This window comes from Coloeus monedula, assembly GCF_965178545.1.
Source record: "Coloeus monedula genome assembly, chromosome: 2".
Lineage (NCBI taxonomy): Eukaryota > Metazoa > Chordata > Aves > Passeriformes > Corvidae > Coloeus > Coloeus monedula.
Genome location: NC_138782.1, coordinates 40,260,378 through 40,283,466, shown reverse-complemented (window position 1 = coordinate 40,283,466; position 23,089 = coordinate 40,260,378). Strand labels below are relative to the sequence as shown.

The following is a 23,089-nucleotide window of genomic DNA, read 5'->3' as shown; positions in this document are numbered from 1 at the left end:
TTCCTGTCTGGGGTATGTCCAGTCACCCCCTATCCTCCCTCCCCACACGGAATATTGACTCTAGCATTATAAACCCCCTAGGAACCCCAGCAAGGGGGTATGTTCTGAAGTGGGAAGTGATACTCTCAGATGACTCCAAGAGCTGGGACTCCAAGGAAACCAACAACTATCAAAAGGATTAGCTATACCTTATCCTACACTAGATCAGCATGTGGAGATCGACCAAGACAAATCAGCCAGGACAGCCAGCAAAATATGTGAAATGGGGTAGGCAGAATCTTACGAGTAACACAGGGGTGCTTATAGCACCAGCTTACAGGTCACAGGATCGCTCTCCCTGGAAGAGCCAATGGGTGGCACACACAGTTCAAGAAACTTTGGACACTGTACCATGAGTAGTTCTGCACCCTCACATGCTCAGGCTCAGCCCAGTCCAGGTCTTATCTAGCATCAAGTACAATATAGCCATTGCCATCTACTTTTAAAATAGTTTATTTCTGGTCTTAAAATATACATCAGTTCGAAAATCTCAGAAAAAACCACATTAGTGACAGATTAACAGTCTGGAGTTGGGACACCGGAAGTGGGATGAGCTCAAAGCCCCAGAGCCAATACTGCTGGAGGTGGGCAGGAGTGCAGAGGACACAATGCCCACAGGGAAAGAGAGGGCTCTGCTGCTTGAGGCAACCACTCCCCCTCGACCTCGGCCAGCAGCCTAATGCTGCAAAGCACGAGTGTCAGGTGAGGCATTGGGCATCCCTTTGCCACCCCTCCACTTCCTCACTGTTTTGCTTTTCAGTCTACCTTGACCAAAAGCAGAGGGAGGCTGGCTCTGTTCAGCACCATCAGCACCAGCTGCCTCAGCAAAAGAGAGTTTTGTCCACTGACTAGCATGCCAGCATTCAGGGGAGATGGGGCTGAGCCCTGAGGGGCAATGTCACCCTCACTGCAGGCCACCAGCAGCCTCAGAGCCAGAGCAGCTCACTCAGTGAGCATCCAACCCCAGATGACATCTGTGAGGCAGGATCTGGCAGCTGCTGCAGATGCAAACCCTCAGCAATGCTGCAGAAGAACAAAAGAAATGCAGCAGTGGAGTGGCTGATGGCAGTAAACAGAAGAACCCCCCAATCCCCCACAACTGGGACAGGGGAGATAAATACTCTGCAGGCTCAGAGGAGGCTCCCACTCTAAGCAGCAGCCGCTCTGCACAGCGAAATACTGCAGTGAAATACTGAGTCCCACCTCCCCACCAGAGGGTGGCATCCAGCTCCACGACTGTTCCAGGTGGGAAACAAGGTGAGTGTGTAGGCAGCAGCTCTGCCCAGGGTACATAAAACAACCTACACAGCTGCCAGAGAGGCCTCCAGCTCCCTTTCACTGGCCCTGAAGCCTCCAGGCTCAAGCTGAAGCCCTGGCTGGCCCCAGCTACAAGCTGCAAGCCCTTTGCAGAGACAGGGGTTTGGGGAGGGGAGCAGAGCCCCCAGGCAGCTTTTGGCTGCAAATCTTGATGTAAGCATATGAACAGATGCTCCCTCCTGGAGAGAAGGATGCTTTCCTCCAGCCCAATGAAGAGCCCGCATTGTGTAGAGTGGGAGGACAACACAAACCCAACTCAAAAACCAGACAGCAAGCTGAGGGCAGGGTTTGAAGAGGGTATGGTGAAGGGAACTGGGCTGTTCTCTGCCCCGCACCCCCGTGGAAGCCAAAAAACACCAGACAGACATGGGCACAGGACAAAATTAAAACAGGAGGCCTGAGCTTCATAAGCCCTCAAAAAAATACCTACATCTACAGACCTCTCCCTTTCCCTCCCCCCCAACAAGACACTGAGCACACAAGACTGAGAAGAAAAGTCACACAATATCACACTACCCTAGGAAAAACACGCAGAGAGCCCTACCCAAAGAGGGAGGCCCCAGGGAGGCACCAGAGCCTGGAGCCCCCCAGAGAGAGAGGCGTGCAAGGAGACCCTGGTGAAGGGCTGCTGCCGAGCCATGAGGTAGTGCATCTGCAGGCAGCAGCTCCTCAGCATGCTGCCCTCGCATCCCTGCTGGCCCTGCACCAAGCCCTGCCCAGAAAAGCCCGGTAGCATCCTTCACGCCTTGCTTGCCCAGGGCAAGACCTTGTTCTTGAGACTGGAGGGGTTTCTGCAGGCTGGAGGCCAGGATCAGAGGGAAGCGCAGCTCTGATAGCTGAGACTCCTCTACACACCCTCAGTGCAGGCATCAGACCGGCTGCCAACGGCTGTGTCTGTTTACACAGGGTGGGGAAAAGGAAAAACAATACACCCCAAAACCAAAGGCCTGGAAAGAAGAAAGAAGCCCACCCAAGAGCAAAGCATCAGCACCGTTCAAACAAAACAACAGCACAGAGAGCAGGGGAAGAGGTGTGAGGGAGGAGACACACAAACAAAAACCCCAGTGCCCAGCAGGCAGCACCCGTGTCCCACAGCACAAGCACCTGTGCATTGCCTCAGTGGGGACCAGGTGCTGAGCCCAATGCTGGAGACATGCAACAGCGACCTGCTGAGGCAGATTCTGGGGAACCACCCAGTGGGCAGCTGGGGAAAACAAAACCCAGCAGGAAAATGAGACACCAGCAATCCCAGCAAATCCCCACGGCACACAGCCATCTGCTGGGAGAGTCCTCGTGCCCCACTCACAGCCCCTGGGGCTCCCAGGGAATCAGACACCACCACACAGGCACTCTGCCCTGTTGGCACAAGTTAAAAGAGAGCAGAGCAGGTGTGGGGAAACAGCACGAGAGCACCCAGGGCCTCAGGTACCTGAGTGGGAAGGGGGATGAGAGCAAAAAGAGGCACAGGCACCAGGACAAGGGGTACCAAGAACTAGCTCTGGTACAGGCACCAGTGTGAGGCTGTGAAGAGAGCTGCAAGTGTGTTGGGGCAGTGGGTGTGCTTCTGCACACTATGTGCTAGTACTGTGGGTCTGAGTTGCCAGGGAAGGGAGACCCCACCTCTTCCAGGTAGCAGAAGAAGAGAATAAATATAAAATCTCAGAGCAGATTTCCCCCAGGTAGTAGGGTACTAAAGGAGGCTTCTCCCTCAGGTGGACTGATGGAGGCATCCCACAGTGTGCTCTGCAGTGTGTGGCTGCTTCTAGCTCTGCCTCAGCTGAGAAGGTTGCCCTGTTCCTGGGCTTGTGTCAGACTGTCTTTGCGATGTAAGTGGTGCACCCCCATCCTCTTGGGGCTGCGGTGTGGCCGACTGAAAGGAGGCTTGACCCTGCCTTCTCCACTTTCCTCTTGGGCACCTCCTTGGCTGCTCTCCTTGTTTCCCTGGAGAAGCATTTCTCTCTCCTCAGCTGGGCTCTCAGGCAAGCCAAGATCTACATAGTCCTTGTGCTTCTCTGGTGAGGGGCTTTCAGGCTCAGCAGTGCCTCCGCTGCTTTCATGCAACAGCTTCTGGGCTTCATCCTGGGAGAAATCTGTACCATAGTCTGAGGAGAAATGGCTCCTGCGGGCTCTGGACTCGGTGCTGTCTGTGTCCACGCTTGAGTCCCGGCTCACGGTCCAGCTGCAGCTCTTAGCAGACTCCTCACCATCCGAGTAAGCTGAGGCTGCCCTACCCAGCTCCTGCATGGAGCGGCTGAACCTTTTCTGGAGCTCAGGGGCTGTGTCACGGCTGAAAGCAGTGCGGTTCATCAGCACTCGCTCTGAGGTGGGGGGTGCCTTATCCACAAACATACGCTGCCAGTTAGCCAGCAGGTCCTCCTCAGAGCTAGCAGAGCTGGCAAAGGCGCTCGGGATTTGGGGAGGGCTGCTGAATGGGCTGCTCTGGGAAGAGCCATGAGCTCTGGCTGCTTTGGGGGACTGCTGACAGGAACAGCTGGAGGCTGAACGGCGCCCTTCTGAAGCAGGGCTGCTGGGGAGTGTCCGGTGCCTGTCGCAGCTCTCATCTTCACTCTGTACCAGGCTGAGAGAGATGGCCTGGCGCGTAGCATATGTACAGTTGGGCAGGGGGCTGTTCTTTGGGATCCTTACCTTGTCCTCAGAGAACTCAATCACTTTGCGCCCTGGGTACATAGGATGGGGAGGTGAGGGAGTAGGGTATGGGCTTAGCTTCTCAAAGGCAGGCACCTCCTCAGGCACACTTTCTGCACTACTCTGCAGCTTGCAGCCACCATTCTGCTGTTTCCCCACATCTCCTCCCTCCTTTCCCGTCTGCCCTGTGCTGTTGCAGGCATCAGGAAGAGCTCCGCTCATGTCCACATGCACAAAGACATCCTCAGCCATGGGACAGTTGCCACTGCTAGACTTGGCTGAATTCAGAACCAGAGATTCTGGTTTCTCCAAGACTCTGGCGATGACAGAGGTGGGCACAACATCAGATGGAGCCAAGGTGTGGGCTGCTTCTTGGCCAGGGCCTGCAGACTCCTGAGTGCTGTGCAAATGCTTATTCACCATGTCCTGCAGCTCATAGGGAAGCTAGGAAGAAGAAAAAGGACATTAGAAGGGGCTGCCACACAAGCCATTTAGTTCCACATAATCTGCCTTTTCCAACCAACCTACATGTGTATTTTGTACTCATTATCTTGACCCTAACATTCACCTACCTTCCCTTCGGAAGGGTATCTTTTTTCAAAGTAAACCTGCCCCATGAGCAACTAACAAGGCTCTCTAGCTATCACAGCAGTCATGCTCGTTCTAGGCCATGGTTCACAGGCCCCATTTGGCAAAGTGAGCAGGTAAAGACAGCATGTGGGCTCAGTCCCACATGCCTGTGAGCACAGAGATAAGGCCCATCCAGCACATGCCAGGAAGGGGTCAATTGATCTGTGGAAAATCAGCTGGTGGTTGCACTGAAGTGACTCTACAGCCCCCACTGCTGAGATCCACAGTGCTCCCTGAATGCGTAATTGCAGCCATGCTGCCTTGGCAGCCTGCCCGCAGACCAGGATCGATGCCTTCCCATGTTCCTACCAACTCCACCACGTCACCCCGCTTCCTCACTCTCTCAATTTCAGAGAGACAAACATTGGGCTTATTACCAAAGTTTTTGAACTGGGGTCTCACCAGCAGGTAAGCACTACCCCTTGTCCTGCAAATGGGCACTAATGCTCTCCCCATTACTCTGCCAAGCTGCCCTCATCTTGGTCACCCCACAGGCAAGTGCAGCATGAAGCGGAGAGCAGAGCTCCCCAGGCCACTCAGTGGCATAGCAACATCTGTCCCATCACAGCCAGAAGGAAACTGCACCCACATCTGGGCATGCAGGGTGCATTGCATAACAACAGCTGGCTGTGAGGCAGGCTCTCTGCACAGCTGGTCAGCACCAACCCCCCTCCAGTGGCAGCCATGTGGAACACAGCGCTCTGGGGGGCAGAATTCAAAGCTCCAGAGAGGGGGGACAGCTGGGAGAGAGGTCAAGGTTACCCCAGCAGTAACTGATACACTGACCTCAAGAGTGCTAATTTGAGACACCGTGGGGGAGGGTGACATAGTGGTCACCTGCTAAGTTAAAAAAGACAAGCATGTAGTTTTGCTGAGAGGAACAAAAAGGAGGGAAAGAGACTAGAGGTATGGGAAGGAGAACTGGGGTAAGGGCCTGGGTGATACTTTCAGCCAAAGAACTGAAGCTACTAATGTGAAAGGAGATGAGAGCAGGATGAGCTGAACTGCCCCCATCTTCATTCCTCCCCACGAGGGGGAGCAAGTCGGTACCAGCCTCTCCCGTTCAGAAGGCCTAAAAAACACCCTGAATACCACCTCACACATTTCTCCTCAGAGGAGTAAGCGACATCTGGTCAGACTACTGCTGCTTGACTTCTTATGAGGCAGTATGGCCCTTCCATGTGGCCAGGTGAGGAAGGGAAAAGGATGGAGGAGAGTAAGAGAGAGGTCTGTCCTCCTGCCAGCTACCAGCACACACCCAGCAGGCTATCAAGTTCAAGGTTATTGTGCTTTTTATAACAGCTCCTGGCTGAACTGTGAAATGGAGCTGTCATGAAAGAGGAGCTGGCAGAAGCTCTGTGCTGCCCTCTCAGTGGGAGTGGGAACAGGAGCCTCCCCCCACCTCCGAGGCTGAAGGATGAGAGGCCAGCAGCCCTGCACAGAAAGCAAAATGCAGTCAAAACCCATGAGCCCTCCTTCCCCACCTCAGCAGGATTACTACTCACATCAGCAAACTTGTGGTTCCTGAAGTGAGACTTGTTACACTTGAGCAGCTGTACTGCAAGGTTACAGTCCTGTCGATAGCGTTCCTGCAAGAGAGGGCACAAGTGTGTAACGCTGTCAAACTCGCCCAAACTCTTACCCAAAAAGGCACCACCAGACCAGATGCTGCTTGAACAGAAGCCAGAGGCAGCATCTGATGAATCGCTCATGAGGGCACTGCCATTCCTCCCTCCCCACACCGTCGTGTATTTTCTTACAACTCAGCCAAGGTGTCCCTTTCAACTCCAATCCTTGTTGCCATCATGTCCTCTGTCAGTGTATCAATCCCCTCTCCCTCTGGGTATTTTAATCATCCCCAAAAATCCCACCATATTTTCTCTCCCATCCCACAGCTCAGTCATATCTGATGATGCAGACAGACTGGAGGGAGTTGAGAGCAATTAATACAGTCAGGCACCAGATCCAGGAACTGCTACATTAATGGTGTAGAAAAGGCATCAGCTCCCTCCCAGCTCTGGAATGAATGACCCCTCTATAGATATAGCTCAGACTCAGGTCAAACCCTAAGTTCAAAAGAGTAAGTACATCAAACTTGAAGATCCGTTCTCCCTGTTCAACCCCTCAGACCCTCTTCTGTTTGTCTGGCCCTATTATGTACAGCTCCCGCACTTCCATACACACTGGAGTCATTCATGTGCTGCTTTACACTAATGACTTTGAACAAAAGGAAAAGCCCACACCTCACACACTTTCGCAGCCATTTGCAGACCAACACTTACATTGAGTTCCTCCAGCTTATTGATGGTGGTTTTGGCATCAAGCAATTTATTAGTGAGCTCTACAATCTCCCAGTCCAGCGTCTTGCGGTCCATTTCTGCCTTTTTAATCTGGGATGCAAGAACACCAGGTTTAAAACTCCCTAGCACAGATCTTGGCTTCACCACCCACCTCAGCCCAAGCGTAGCACAATGACATGTTCAGCTGGGATACAAAAAACTTCCAGACAGACAGACAAGGAAGACAACCCTCTTCAAAAGAAGGTGATTCCAAAAGCCAAAGAGGACCAGCCACTCTGCTAGCTACAGAGACAACAGGTTGAGTTTGAACCTCCTTAATGCAGTATCTCTTGCAGCACCAGCATGTCTCCTCTCTGCCCCTGGTTCCCATGGTGCCTCATAAAAAGCTAGTGGTTTTGAGTGATCAGTCCCAACCTGCCACTGGTAGCAAAGACCTCTGAGCTTGTGAGCCCTCTTTCCTGGGGAAACTGAAACAAGAATACTGCCTGAAAAGATCCAGCAGTCAATACTGAATGGACAAAAGGGGGAAGGCACCATCTTGAAAGAGTTTAAGCCTTGCTCTAGAAAGTAAAAGGACCTGTAGCTTCATTGGAAGCTCAGCTAATGTCCTCTCTAAAGCAGGCAATCTTGCCTCTTTAGACTCCCTAACAGTTCAGGTGCAGGGCTGATAGAGACCCAGATGTAACAGCAAAGAGGGACAACTCAGAACAACCAAGCTATTGCTTTCTCAAGAAGTTCTTCCAAACTGCCCAAGGGTGTTGCGAGGCTGTGACCACCAGGGCCAACTGTGTGTCACAGGTACAGCACAGAGACAGGCAAGGGGATGGAGAGCCAGTACTTCCCCAGTATACGGTCTCTTCAGGCACCAGCACAATGAATAATTGGCAATGAATATTAACCCAAGAAATTCCACTTCTAGGACCAAAGAAATCTCACCCTGGGCAATCAGCACCTCAGCTATTTGACTTGCCTGCTCACAGATCAGAAGGGGAAGGAAAGGGAGCAAACAAGGCTCACAGCCATCCACATCTTGTGCGGTGCTGCCGCTTATGGGCACCACTTCCCAACACGCCATGCTCCAGCTGGCTCAGAGTCAAACACTCTTAAGATGGAGCCCTGCAAGCTAGGACCTGCTGCATCTGCGGGCAGCTGCTGGATACCAGGTGAGCCCTTGGCTGGACGAGGGCTGGGGCCCCTCCATCTGAGATGGTGTATGTGGGACTGACAATGAGAACAACAGGCTGAGACACGTAAAGAGGAAAAAGGAAAAACACACAAACGAAAAGACGCAACTGCAAAAATCCAGCTTTGGCTGAGAGAGGCCTGAGAGGTGAGTGCGCCCAGAGTGTGTCAGCGGCAGCGTGGGGAGGAGAAAGAGAAAGAGAAGGGGAGGGAGAGAAAAGAAACAGCCATGAGTGTTATGAATGCACACAACAGACATACACGCATATTGGCGCTGCTCTGACGGCCCCCATCCTCCCAGGATGACCACCCCAAGACTGGCTGACACATCCCTGGCATTTTGAGAGGGACTGAAGCAACATGACGGAATACCATGCAATTATGTTGTGAGGAACCAAAGCTCTCATATGTGACCAAGGAGGGGCTCAGTAAATCAAGAAAACCGCTCATGACACCAGCCAGAATGGGGAGTAGATAGTCATGCCCAGAATCTCACCCTTCACCCACTGCCACATCTGCTGGGTAAAGACAGGGCCCCTTCCCCCATCTGCTTCTAACATACACTGGTCTCTTCTACCTCATCTCTGTAGTGACTTAATAGGGCACTCACCAGGGCATGCAGCTTCTCCTCCAGGTCTTGGTTGGTTCTCTGGGAAGCAGTGTAGCTGTTCTGCAACCTACAGAAACACGATTGTAGGCTTGGGAATGGATCTCAGGCACCTACTCAAGTTGTCTTCATAGGTGCCAAGAAAACCATCATATCCAGAACTCAGAAAGACTGCTACTAAGACAACCAGGCATACTAACTATGCCTCACCTCTGACACGATGGTTTTCAGACCCCAAGTTACTGGAGGCAAGATGAGGCTGGCTGGGTGAAAGGATCCTGCAGGAGAGGATGTAGATGACTTTGGAGGACTCCTCTGAGCTATGGCATGTCTAAGCACATGACCAGTGACTGGCACTGATTTTTAACTGAGGTACTTTTCAGGTAAAGCAATGATGTATTTTCTTGGAGCCACCAGTGGCTTTTTTTGCACACATGCATACATCCAACAGATGAAGAATTCCCTGTCATCAGCCTTTCATGCTGGCAGCATTCCTACACAGTACTCGGGAAGAAATAATGGCTGCAAAGCCTTTATCTCCCCTAGAGTCTGGAGGTGCGCCTTATCAAGGATGCAGCATGCCTTTGATCTGCGCAACAGGGCACAGCCTGCTCATGCCAGCTGAGGGAGCCTTTGGTGTGAGGGATCTCTCTAACTCTACCCCTCTCATTTTCATACCTACGGAATTTATCCTTGAACTTCTCCAGCTCCTCACGGTTCTGACCCAGTTCCATCTCCAGGTAGTCCTGACCTGACTCCAGTTCCCTCTCCATTGCCTCCATTTTGTTAGTCACATATGTCAGCCGTCGACGAAGCTCCTCATTCTCGTGCTGCAGTAGCCTGGAGCAGGAACAGGAACAAGGTAGCACTGAATGCACAAGGGGTATTCCACACCAGCACCCCCACCCCGCTGCCCTGCACTAGGGCCCAAGAGCCCTCAGAGGGGCCCCAGGAAGTCAGGAACTGAACTGACAGGAGACTTCAACACATGACACAAGAGGTACATCTCAGTCAAGACAGACAGACACTCTTGGAGCAGGGGCAAAGAAGCACATGCCAGCTGGCCAGCCATGGCTCCCAGCTCCCTCTCGGGTTACAGTGCTTGCATAAAGACAGATGAGCTGCACAGCTCCAGTGTCTCTCACCGATGAATGAAAACCAATCAATAATTTATCCCAGTCCAGGTTAGAAGAATAGAAAGGAAAAATCCTCTCTCCACCTGTATTAAAGACTTCACCTGCTTTTTTTCACACCCACCAACTCTTCTGCCAGCACCTGTACGGGGGGGGGGGGGGTCTATGTTCCCTCCCCCTCCAGTGGGAGGGACATGCAAGGCACAGGTTGGCAAGGCACAGACCAAAGATCTGCCCACACAGCCCCAAGACGACTGAAGATCTGAGAGGAGACTGCAGGGCCAGTCAGCTTCACTGTGCAGCTGGCACAGGCAGGATGTGAGGAATCAGCACCTACACAGTTGCAGTATGACAGGCATAAAGGGGGAGCAGGACACTTACTTCATCCTTTCTGCATCCGTCAAGGGTTCCTGCACAGGGAAGAAAACAGCTGTGAGATTCTTTTAGAGGAGGAGTTGGTCTCTCACACTGTCCTAAAAGGCAATTTTGGTTGCTAGACCCTAGCTGTGACTCTTCCTCCCCTGCTCTGACAGTTCATACCAGGCAAGCTTAGAGCTACAAGGATCTGTACACACTGCTCAGCTATCTGATACCAAAACACACTGTGTGTCCTGGTTCAGGGTAGAAGAGCTGGACTAGAATCCACCACACGAGTTAGGTAACTTTACCCTCCCCATGGAGCAATCTCAGCATCTCTTGTAACATCACCACCTTAGCTGGTGTTTCAGCTTCCTCCACATCCACAGCTGGTGGGCAGCAGGAATCTCACAGGCCAGCATACACAGGATTCACTTGTCACCGCAGCAATCACTTGTGAGGCTCCTGAAGCCCCACAAAAAGCACGAGACACAATCATTTGGGACCTGAAAATTATGGCTACCAATTATACCACCCAGATTGTGCCGTGAAAAAGGTTTCTTTCTGCAGACCTGAAACCAGCCACTGTAACTATTCTAGGATAGCAGAAGAAACACCAAAGGTCAGAAAAGCCTGTAAAAGAAAATGTTATGGGCAATATCCCCAGAGATGGCTGGAGCAGGACCCTGCAGAACAAGGACACAGGGAGCAGACAGAGCACACAGTTCAGGTATTTTCACTTCCTTTGTACTCCCTGTGCTAACCCATGAGATGGTTGCTGCCTGACAAGATGGCTGGGAGATATTTAACTAGCACTAGAAACAACCGTATTTTCTGTGAAAGCCCAAGACTCGGACCACTCTCACAAAGCCCAAACCGCCCATGGATGATTTTTGGTGCTTCATACCAACAGCACTTCACAAACCCAAGTGCTGCCACACTTTAGAGAGTCCATTAAGGGTCACAGTCAGCCCTGGGCTGAGAGACCAGGTCAGACAGCCATTGAGCTGCTAACAATTCCATAAGGTACACCATCCCAGTTCTGGCCTTAAGACATCAGGGGCTGCTTCCTTCATTAATTCACACTTTAAAACAATGGTCTTTACCACCTGCAGACACCGTCCTGTTCCTAAAGGCAAAGCATCAATCCATTCTTTTCTTACCTCCTCACTCCACATGGCAATCAGTTAATTCACATGGAATTATCCAGCAACTGCCTCCCCTGCCCTCACAAATACACAAACAGCAGATGATAGTGACCAGGCAAAGGGGATAATGTGATTCTTATTAATACAAGGTGATGGCATTGCCTCAAAGCAGGCTAGAGAAAAGAAGAGAAAGCTTAAAGAACCTGAAACAGCTATCACACAAACATCCAGTACCCCAAGACAGCCAGGCACAGGGCATACACAAAGCACCAGGAACATCCCAGCACCTCCTGACAAGAGAGCTGCCTCCCTCCAGCACACACCTACTGCCCAGCAGCCTGAAGGGCGTCCAACCAGCAAACACCCGGGAAGTCTGCAGTGGGGCTAACAGCACCAGTTTCTACCTTCCTTAAGTCCTGGGCCAAAGGGAAGCTGGTTACTCCCTGGAGTAACCCAACCTGTAGCACAGCCATGAGTGGCACCCACAAGAGAGCACCTTCTGGTGATTAAGCACCCACAACATGAGGTCTGGGGGCCTGCTCTCGCTCTCTGCCCTGGCATTACAGACTAGATGACATCCAGGTAGGGGTTTGGCCTTTGAGAGAGCCCTGCCTGCAAGTTGGTGACCCTGGCACCTACCTTGTTTAGTGCCAGGTTGAAGGAAGGGGAGGATCTAGATGGGGTAGGTGGTCCCTCCTCCCGACTCCAGCATGTTGGAGTGGAGCAGGATCCTTTCTCTGGGTAGTTCGGCTCCACTGCACGCTTCTGCCCAAGCTTAGCACACTGATGGTGTGGCTGTAAAAGCTGTGAACAGGGACTGCTTTCATCCCTTCTGCCCTCTGCACTGCTTTTCCATGAAGACAGTGAATGCTGCTGCCCAGAGGATGTCCCTGCCAGCCCCAGGTCTGCCAGCTGCTGCGGCTCATACTGACACAGATCTACTACCCTTCTCTCCAAGGAAAGGAGTTTTCCCTTACTGTCCTTCCTCCCAAGGACAGGTTTCTTTCTTAGTCTGGAAACTCTCTCAGCTTCCTCAGCATACTTTCTCTGGCCCGAAGCCATTCCCAGCCCCTCACTTTTCTTTTCTGCTTTTCTTCTGCTTGGGCAGGGGGATCTTTCAGTTGCATGCTTGGTTTTGACCCCTTTCAGACGACCTTCCCCTTGGCCTGCTGGCACAGAGCTTCTGGGGAAAAGGGGAGAGTTCTGGTCTTGTTCTGCTCCCCTGGTCTCTCCCAGTGAGCGCAAGCGGTTGGGACTCAGCACCCGCTGGGTAATCTCATCCAGGAATTTGGAGAACTGCAGTTTTTCCTCTGTGATCTTCTCCCTGCGCTTGACAGAGTCAGTGGCCCTGCTGCTGCTGTGCTCCAGGGAGCGCTTCTCCCTAGGGCTGAGGCAGAGCTGAGGATCACTGTACTTGCGTGAACCACGACCACGGCAAAGTGTCTCTAATGAGCGGGACTTGCATAAGCTCTCAGGGCATGAGCCTGTCATGTTGGTCTGCTTCAAGATCCCTTTGAGAGGCAGGTGTGTAGAAGAGACACGAAACTTCCTCGGTGTCAGGACTTCGGGAGGCTCTTTAAATATAAGTGAGCGTTCCAGGCTTCTGCTCTTGAAAGAGCAAGTGGGATGGTGTCTTTCATCTCCAGACACCAGAACTGTCTCCATGCTACGGCTCACAAATTTGCTGTGGTGCCCACGACTGCGGTTTGAGCACCGCTTCCCACTTCGCTGCCCCATCTTCCCACCACGTGGAAGTGCTGGTGAGACAGTCTGGCTCTTGATGTTCAACTCTGCTCTGCACCCTGCCACTTCCTTCTCACTGCTGGACTCCAGGGACCACGATGAGGAGAAGTTCAGGTTGCAAACCTCAAACCCCTCTGCCTGCTCGAGCTGGCCTGCCTCGGTGTAACTAAACCCTGTTTGCTGGTGCAATGGTGTTAAGCCCTTTGTCACCCGGCAAGTTGTTACCTGACTCTGCTCAGCCAAGATCACTCCATCCTGGTCGTCACGAATGATGGGTACCTCATGTCGGATTTCGCGATGCTGCGGGGGCGCCTTGCGGTAAGGCTTCTTTGACGGGGCTGTGCTCGACATCCTCCCACCTGCGTGGCTCCAAAAGCGGGTTACCTACCAACAGCAGAAAGTGTACAGAAGACAGAGTCACGGCTGCTCCACTGAACCGTAGAAGTGACCCAGCAGGAATTCAGCTCCCCTGGAGTCCCAGAGCAGGTCCCCATGCAGAGTGCTAATAGAGCAGGGAAAGGATGTAGCCACAAGCCTTGAGCAGCAGCTGCAAGAGAGGGAGCAAAGTAAGAGGTAGCTGTGTCCTTCTCCCAGCCAGTGAGAGCAGAGGGCTGGCACATCCTCTCCCCCCTCTACACACGCTCACTCACGTAGTTGTGTGTGTCCAGATTATATATAGCAAATGAGAACAGACCTCACAGCAGCATATTGATTAGGCTCTTTAGGAAAGGCCTTTTTCAATATGGAAACTGCAAGCTTTACAGGCAGCAGTGACAGCTGGAGCAGGAGTTATTGATCATGTCCTGTCACTGTCAGGAGGGACTATGTGGGAGGAGACTTCAGCCATTAAAGAGCCCAGAACTTTTTGGCTTACACTGGGTCCCTGGCGCAGCAGACCATGGGAGACTTGTCAGGAGAACTGATAACTCTGGCAAAAAAGACAAAGACAACCCCCAAATCACAGGTGGCATCAAATTAGGGAGCACTGTCCCTGATGTTGGTACCTAAGGCCAGGTTTTGTAACATAGAATCATGGAATAGTTTGTGTTGGAAGGGACCTTAAAGATCATCTCATTCCAACCCCTCTGCCATGGGCAGGGACACCTTCCACTAGACCAGGTTGCTCAGAGCCGCATCCAGCCTGGCCTTGAACCTCCAGGGATGAAGAGTCTCTGGGCAACCTGTTCCGGTACCTCACCACCCTTAGAGTGAATACGTGTGCAATAAGTAGACATGCAGTTGTACCACTAGTGGAAAGATTAGTTCCTTCATCCTACCCATGCTGAGATTCTTCCTGCTGCAGGAGCAGTACAAGAGCAAAAAATAGGGTAGAAGAAAAGCAGCTGTCTTGTACACATGGAAGAAACACCCTCCTTTCCATCTTTTGGGTCTGCAGTGGAGGGCAGGAAGACTTCCCCACAAGCAGCCAGAATGTCAACAGCCTGTTGTACACAAGACAAGAAGTCTTGGAGATACTAAGCAGGTGCTGCAGAGCCCAATACCAGACTTTCCTCAGTGACGACATATGCATCATTCATAGTTGTCCTATATTTGGATTAAGTGCCCAGTTCTCATTCTCCTTGCCCTTGTAGGACCCTTATACTCAGCAAGCCTAGCATCTCTGCAATCCTCAGCACCTGACCTGCAGCACTTCAAAGTGCAGGACCTGTGTTCTCTCAAACCACGCTCTCTCCCCACTTCTACAAGCAGGGCCACACAACTCCCATTTACACAGCTGCAGCTGACAGCTACCACTGGGCCCGTCACCCAGCAGACTTCACTTGCTTTGTGTGTTGGACAGTGACATTTTACATGGTAAGAGCCTGAATGGCACCCCAGGAGTTCTCTCCAATTCTTATCCACTCTCATGTAGCTGCCTCTTTTGACACCTAGACTGAGTCCCCTGAGAGAACTGGCAAGTGGGAGGTGTCAGCACCAAGCACAGAGTGGTCCCAAGACATAATAGGCTTTACACTTCACAGGTACATTTGCAAACTGTCCTTCACTCTGCTACAAACACAAGCTCACAAAGGTTTCTTGCACCTTTCCACAAACACGAACAACTTCCTAGGACTAACATGTAAATCTCCCCCATCAGACTGCTGGGAACTTTCCCTTGCTGCAGTCATTTCCTCAAGGTCCCTTCTCCTAAAAAGACTGAAGTAGGTGAAGAAATCTCTAATATTTTAGAAAAATTACATCCATGATACTGAATACACATTGCACTGCATCCCTAAGCAAAACAGATAGGTCTGATTTGCTGGGAAGACATTTCTCCTTTTTCAAAGAGAAAGGCTGAAAACCTGACCCAAAGCAGGTTTGTAAATGGCCCACTATCAAACAGGTGGTCTAAGAGACTCTTCTGTCAATTCTGCCAGGCTAAGGACAGGAGATGTGCATGAAGATATGCCCAGCTAAAATCACAATCATTACTCTAGTCCATAAGGACATGAGCACTTACCAGCCTGGGCTCAAATTCGAAGCCTCATGAAGCTGGGACACTCACTGAGATGACCTGAAGAAGAGAAACAAATAGCTTAGCATCCACCAAAACAGCCAGCTTGAAATCTCATCCCGTAAGTACGTAATGCATAGGGAATATTCATAACCAAGGATAACTGGAATGGCCACCTCATTCCAGGCACCCACCTCAACCTACATCAGATCTTCTGAAAGTAAAGAAAATGAACTTAGAAATATCTGGCCACATAGCCCAGCAAGAGCCGGAAAGGCATATGGCAAGGAAATGTTCAAGGCACTCAGGCAACTGGAATCACATAAACTCAAAATTCATGAAGCAGTGGCTTCAAAGCAACATTGGTTCCAGGGAGGACTAAACAAACCTCCTTTAGAATAGGACCCTCCCAGCTAATCTTCCCTGCCACTGCAGAGGGATGCTAACTGTGAAGCCCTCAGTACAGAACCTTGGTGATGCTAACAATTATCTCACTCATCCTTTTAAGTCAGTGCTTTTCACCCACAAATGAGCTGGCAATTATCAGGCTCCTGTTTGAGCCAAAACATTTGTGCCTAGAGCTGTGATAACCCAACACCTCCACAAGGGAGGAAGGCAAGCTACTCTCTGATTTCCATCAAGCAGCATATCATACTCTACCTTGCTGTTGACAGGCCTCTGTAAAATATCCAGCCAACCACGGATACAAAACAGGTTCAGAAATAACCTTCCTCTCTGGTCAAAGCCTGGGGTATTTTACGGGTTTTGTCTGGGATAGAGTTAATTTTCTTCCTAGTAGCTAGTAAGTGCTGTGCTTTGGATTCGGGATGAGAATAATGTTGATAACACACTGGTGTTTTAGATGTTGCTAAGCAGTGTTTACACAAAGGCAAAGATTTTTCAGCTTTTCACCCTATCAGGGAGTAGGCTGAGTGGCACAAGAAGCTGAGAGGGAACATAGCCAGGACAGCTGACCCCCACTGTCCAAAGGGATATTCCATAGCATATGGCATTATGGTCAATACATAAACTAGGGGGAAAGCTGGCCAGGGACCACTGCTCAGGAATTAGCTGGGCATTGGTTAGCAGGTGGTGAGCAATTGCACTGTGCATCCCTTGCTTTGTACATTCTAATTCTTTTATTATTAGCCCTTCCTTTTCTGTCCCATTAAACTGTCTGTATCTCAACCAACAAAATTTTACTTTTTTCCCAAATCTCTCCCCATTCCACTGAGGGGTGAGAAGTGAGCCAACAGCTGTTGATGCTTAGTTGGCAGCTGAAATCAAACCACAACATGTACCCCTCACTACAAGAAGAGAATTGGGTTAATCTGGGTTAGCCAGCTGTAAGAGAGTAGCTTTGGTGCCATCATTCTGCCACTGGCATGAAAGAGAATTCAGTAAAACCTTCCTTTCCCTGAAGCACTATTGATGTTGTGCTACTTTTCCCTTGTCAGTGGCACGAAGCCCTGGGAGGTGGGACAGGAGAGCAGGATGTGGAGCAGTTACACACATGCAGGGAGAGTCAGATTCAAGGTGAATGGAACAAGCAGGCAACCAGGACCACGCAAAATCAAGCTTTGCCAAAACAAATTGAAGAGGTGCCCCAGTGCTGGCCCTGCCCCAACAAGCTGTCTGGCCCCTTTCCTTGCTATAATGCTGTAGTCGGGTCTCAACTAGCACAGGGAAAAACAGCTTCACAACAGCATTAACTGCTCTGTGGGGCAAACTGTAAAGTATGAGGGGAGAAAGGGAGAACATGCACCTCCAGGAAGGATCAGGGCAGTATAGCTTGAATCTGCTTTTCCATTAACTCTCAGCAGGAGCTGGTTCAGCATCAAGGGATAACCACCAGCCACATGGCAGACAGACAGAGGCTTCCAGGAACAGCTGCACGCATGCATGTTTCCACTGCAGCTGTGCTCAGAACGAACATGCCAAAGGCCTCCTTGTCTCTCAGCACACAGTTCCTCAGGCTCAAACAGAACTCTCCTGCTTCCTGCCCTAGAGGCAGCAACCATGCTACCTGCCATCTCAGCCCCACTTACCTGGAAAAGATACCAGGATTTGAAATCTACCCTCATGATCTGAGAATTTCCATACTCAAAAACTCACAGGGCTGCCAGGCAACTTTCCCTCAAACAAGGACTTACAGATCCCAAGTGACGACGTGTCCAAACATTTCTGGTCATTTGTCTCCGAATCAGCTTTCCCCTGTCAGCATTCAGCAGCATCTGGCCAACAGTTCCTGAAACATGAGAAAGGAAACTTGCTGTCAGTCACCTATCAGCACAAAACATGGAAACAACCAGGCATGCTCAGAGCAACCCATAGCCAAGTGCCAGGGCACAAGTCAACAGCAAACTGCTGTACCATTGCACTACTATCTAATGCCAGGTCACCATGGTAAAAAGTTCCATGTCTTCAATGTATCCCAGAAAGCAAAGGTCATTTAACCATCTCTCAACTGAGCAGGATGTCTGTGCAGACCAGTAACTGACCTTGGAAAGGCAGCTGTTTTTTCTACATGGCTCCGGGGGTCCCTGCTTCCCCACCTGCATTCCTGTCCAACATCAAGAATCCAGTCTCCATCATTCTGCTTCAATGACTCTGCCACACCAGCCCAACTTAGTTTTGCAGACATCCCTGCAGTGAACAGGACAGCAAAGGTCTCCTCATCTACAACATCTGAGCACCGCTTGCTACCACAGAGTGAGAATCCCAAGGCGGTTCAACTCACCACCCCTCTGTTCAGAAAGGAGCAGATAATCTCTGCACAACAGATGGACCTCGTGCTCCAAAGCAGAAATGGATATAGGTAATATCCAGAAATAGAAGGCGGCACTAATTCTGCTCATCACACTATTCACAAGCCTCTCTTTGAAGGAGCTTGCTGTCAAGTCCACATTAAGACTATCCTGCAGAAGCTCAATTTTAGCTGGGAGCTACAGCAGGAGGCAGCTCTTCAGCTATTCTAATTAGCACTGTAATACAAGAGGAAACTTAACCTCCTAGCTCCTTTTGTCCATCCTTTCCACCTCTCATCAGTAATGTTCCTTAACATTTACAGTCCTCTTCCTAGCAGTCTATCACCTGCAGTAGGTCCAATTCTACTGTCTTCTAGCTATTATCCAATGTTGTGCCAGTCTTGATTTCTAAACTCACTGACAATTACAGCTTCACTGGAATGGCTTATTGAGGGCCACAAGGCTCACACTGATCAGCATAAGCAGTAGTCACATCTTCCAGGCAGACACACACAAATACACAAAGGGTCAGAAGACTGCAGTGTAAACCTAACAATTTGCTTTGTTCATGCAAAAAGCTGGGGATCCCTCAACCACCTCACAAAGATGAAACACAGACAGACTTTTTCTTCACAGGGACAGCATGTCCTGGTTACAGCTGGGACAGAGTTAATTCTCTTTCTGGTAGCTGGTACAGTGGTGTGGTTCGGATTTGGGATGAAAGTTATGTTGGTAATATACTGATGGTTTAGCTGTTCCTACGCAGTGCTTACTCAAGGACTTTTCAGTTTCTCATGCCAGTGACAAGGTGCACAAGAAGCTGGGAGGAGGCATAGTCAGGACAGCTGACCCAAAGCAACCAAAGGAATATTCCATACTTAATGGCATCATGCTCAGTACATAAACGGGGGGGAGTTGCTGGGAATAGCCAACTGCTGCTCAGGGACAGGCTGGGCATTGGTAAGCGGGTGGTGACCAATTGCATTGTTCATCACTTGTTTTTCTTGGCTTTTATTCCTCTCCCTCTCTCCATTACAATTATTATTATATTTTACTTTGCTTCAATTATTAAACTGTTCTAATCTCAACCCACAAGTTTTACTTTTTTCCAGTTCTCCTCCTCATCCCACTCAGAGCAGAGGGAAGAGTGACCAAGCGGCTGTGTGGTACTTGGTTACCAGCTGGGATTAACCATGACACAGTGACAGAGTGCAGCTTACACAGGCAGCACACAAGCTTGACTCCAGCTGGTTTTACCAGAAAGCATCCCTCAGTGTAAAATCCACTTGCAAGGTAGCTCTGTTCTCTGTGTGATCAGAGAAAGGCAAAACCTTTACCACACACCAGAAACAGATGTCATCTCGCATTGAATTGCTTAAGACAGTTCTGTGGGCCCTGTACAGAACAAACAGCCACTTGGCATGCATACAAAACCACACCACCACCCATGAGCATTGCTTTATCTCCAGTAACAAGAAAGAGGTCCCTAGCAGAGAAAAAAAAGTTCTAAAAGGAATGCTTTGAAAAAAGGGAAAGAACAAGAGAAAAAAAAAAAAGATAACATTTGTAGGCACCTAGTGTCTTCCTGATATCTGGCAAGTCTCTGGAGGTCTGAGGTAGCCAACACTTAATTTTAATTCTAGGATGCACACAACTTCTGCCTGCTAGTGGTTGCAATAGCTGAACATTCCCTGCAAAGAAGCAGAGGACTTCTAGGCTTTTCTTCATCATCATCTTCTCTTGTGTTGCCTTTTCTGACCTTATAAAACAGTCTGCTTACCAGTGCTGAGGATCAGCACTTCCTCAAGAGAAATAGTGATTATGATGCAGATAAAGTTTCTTATTTCAGGTACTGCATCACCTTTCCAACTTTTTCCTCTTAAAAGCAGCATTTCTTTAGCATTGCTTTTTATTCAGAAAGATAAACTTACTGAAAAAATACATTCCATAACACAGTCACAGTCACATTTGTTTCTAATGTGACACTACAGAGTATTTTTTTTGTGGCTATCAGAGTCAGCACACTCTAAAAACTTGCAAGTACAATACCCACAAGGTAAGAAAACCAAATATCTTGTGACACATAACTGATCACCACAGTTAACCTGGAATTTTTGCTCTCTGTGGGCCAACCTATATTCTGCATGCATATCTAATACAGGATATTGGCACATCCTGCTTTAGGAGGTATCAATATCTCCTGACTACCTTCATGAAAAGCAAATGCAAGAGAATCTTGTCCAGTTGCCTTCCTGTGCTTATGGATAGAGGAAACCTTAGCTTTCAAAAGTCTCAAGGCAGACTACCTGAAAAGCTGCTGCAGTAAGCCTGACCAAGACAACTAACCACTGAGATGGACGGTGCAATAACTGCACCAAGGGATGTCTGTCCAGGACAGAAAAAATGAGCTGTGTGAAATTAAAAGCAGGACTTGTAGACTGCTGGTGCAAGTACAGTTGAAAAGGACTGAAAGGTTATTAAAGGACCCTTTAACATTTAATGAGAGAGATCTTTTCATTCAGAGAAGGCATCTCAAAAGAATGTTCAGATCCATTCTGCTGCTGGTTACACTGAAGCTCATTTTAAAATAAACTGATAACAGTTCCAAGTGCAGAGACTCACATCTCAGTTCTGCTTGTATGTTAACGCCCATGATTCAGATCTGAGTAATAGCATTATAGTGACTCTTGGATTAAAATCGAGTTTCAGGAGGATTATTGCTCATTCCTGCTTTTCCATACCAATTAACCTTGACTGTCAGGCAGAAACCTCTGTTCTCTGCATGGGAACAATTCCAAGAGCTATCAAGAAAAAGGGATCAGGCTAGCTGTTGAACAACAGTCCATGTAACAAGCCCTACTTAACACCTAACACATTTCCAGTGAAAATGAAATCCCTGGACTCCAGTGATACATAGTTCTTGTTGAATGGAAATACCACAGGACATATCACGTATCAGTCATATCCACCGCATCATGCAGAAATCTCTTAAAAATTATCAGAATCACACTTTTCTTACAGTCCCATTCTCTCTTTCCACAATACAAAGATCTCATTCCCTGTAATTCAGTTGCACTTCACACCCTTAAGTGTGCATTTTATTATCTACTCTCTGCTGTGTCAAGAGTAGCTTACCTTCCCTAATTCTTTTATAGAAGCCAGGACTGGTCAACACTGACCAAGAAGCGCTAACATCACTAACACGTAACTGGACTAGAATGCAACAGCTGATTGACATCTGAACAGGAACAGGACAGGAAGCAAAGGACCAGAATTCAAACCTCAGAAGGAATGTTAATGGAGAATAAAAATACCCAGGGGAGATTTTGACCAGGAAATGAGCACCAGCTTTTTAATGCATATAAAGCATAGAACCACCTTTAATGGCTACACCTGAAACTGCACAAGAACCAGCTCAGCAAAAGGTCATTTACCAAGTTACCTTTAGCACAGACAGCTACATCAAGGGCTAGTGACAGCTTCTCATTCAGAACTGCTGACACACCAGAAGCGTGTTTAGTTTGTTCAGTGAACCTGCTAGCTTGGTCTCTTTAGTTTGTTCAGTGATCCTTCCAACTCTCACAAGGTAGTTTAGGCTACAAACTTTCAGAGTCTCTTCATCTTTGCACCCTGGGTTCCATGTCCTTCCTCACTCGGTCTTCTTATCTGTTCTTTTAAGATGTCCCACAGGAAGACTTCTGGAGTATATTGCTCAGAAATTTAAAGAAATACCAGAACATTAGACAAAAACTCATGGAGATTAGGAGAACTCTCACAAATTTCTGAAAGTGTCTGGACCCAACTAGAAAAGCAAATCTTGATAATCTAACAACATGTATCTGGATACAGCTGATAGGTCAGAGGAGGGAAATTTGGGAGTCATGGTCTTAAACTTTCTCAAACACAAGCAAGGGAATGGCTACAACAAGCAAACATTTGAAGAGAAATGAAAGAGGGAGATTTCTGTAGAAAATCAACATGCAGGAATTCCCTTCCCAGACCTTGGTCATATCCTGTGCTGTGTAGGACGGGAAGAAAAGGGGGAAAACCATACATTACCTTCCTAGAGCATAAAATCAAAAGGCATTTAATTAGGACAAGGTAGAAAGAGCTTAAATTTTTCAACTACTGAGAGTCAGACTCTCAGCCCCTGTAAGTACTCCCTAAGTCTCACACAACCCTCAGCAATTATTATCAGTAGTCCCTTGTTTCAAGCTTTGGTTCAGAAGTTCTGGGCAAACTGCAATCTCCATCTCTTCAGTGCCAGGGACTGAATATCACTGAGCTGTCCCCCTAGCAGAGATATAGTAATGCTAGAGAATGCTTCATTGCTGAAGCATTCAACTATACACTTGCCACAATCCACTCTCCAAAACAACCCCTCTGTCTGAGAGTCTCAGTGATGCACAGATGGCTGACACACTATGCAGTATCTACACAGTGGGACAATGGAGCAGAGCACATTATTTGCATTATTTACAGAGGACAGATGGACAAGTTGCTACAGTGACTTAGCCTACAGAGCATCTGCAATGTTGAGCAAGCGCTAAGTCCAGCCCTAATGCTTGCAGGTGCTGACAAAAACAAACCTCAAAAAATAAAGTGGCTGTTTACAGCAGTCAGCTTTATTCTGAAATGCTATCACTACAACCACACTTGCAGAGTAATTCACGTGCCAGTTTTGTTCCCATAGAGCCTTTACCAGCAAGTAGAAAACAAGATGTATTGACTAGATTTATCCTTTTCAACCAGAAAGAGAACTGACATCTGCAGTACTAACTTATT

At 49.2% G+C, this 23,089-nt stretch overlaps 1 protein-coding gene across 1 annotated transcript; it reads right to left on the bottom strand.

Annotated features, from left to right (window-relative positions):
* Positions 1 to 503: 503 nt before the first annotated feature.
* TJAP1 (tight junction associated protein 1) lies at positions 504 to 17,792 on the bottom strand. Its single transcript, XM_082277227.1, has 9 exons — positions 17,711 to 17,792; positions 15,564 to 15,617; positions 13,328 to 13,486; positions 10,236 to 10,264; positions 9,400 to 9,561; positions 8,725 to 8,791; positions 6,915 to 7,022; positions 6,138 to 6,221; positions 504 to 4,446 (listed from the first exon to the last, which is right to left on the bottom strand). Exons 3-9 carry the CDS (start codon positions 13,451 to 13,453, stop codon positions 3,130 to 3,132), a joined length of 1,893 nt encoding a protein of 630 aa, XP_082133353.1. The 5' UTR covers positions 13,454 to 13,486; positions 15,564 to 15,617; positions 17,711 to 17,792; the 3' UTR covers positions 504 to 3,129.
* Positions 17,793 to 23,089: the final 5,297 nt, after the last annotated feature.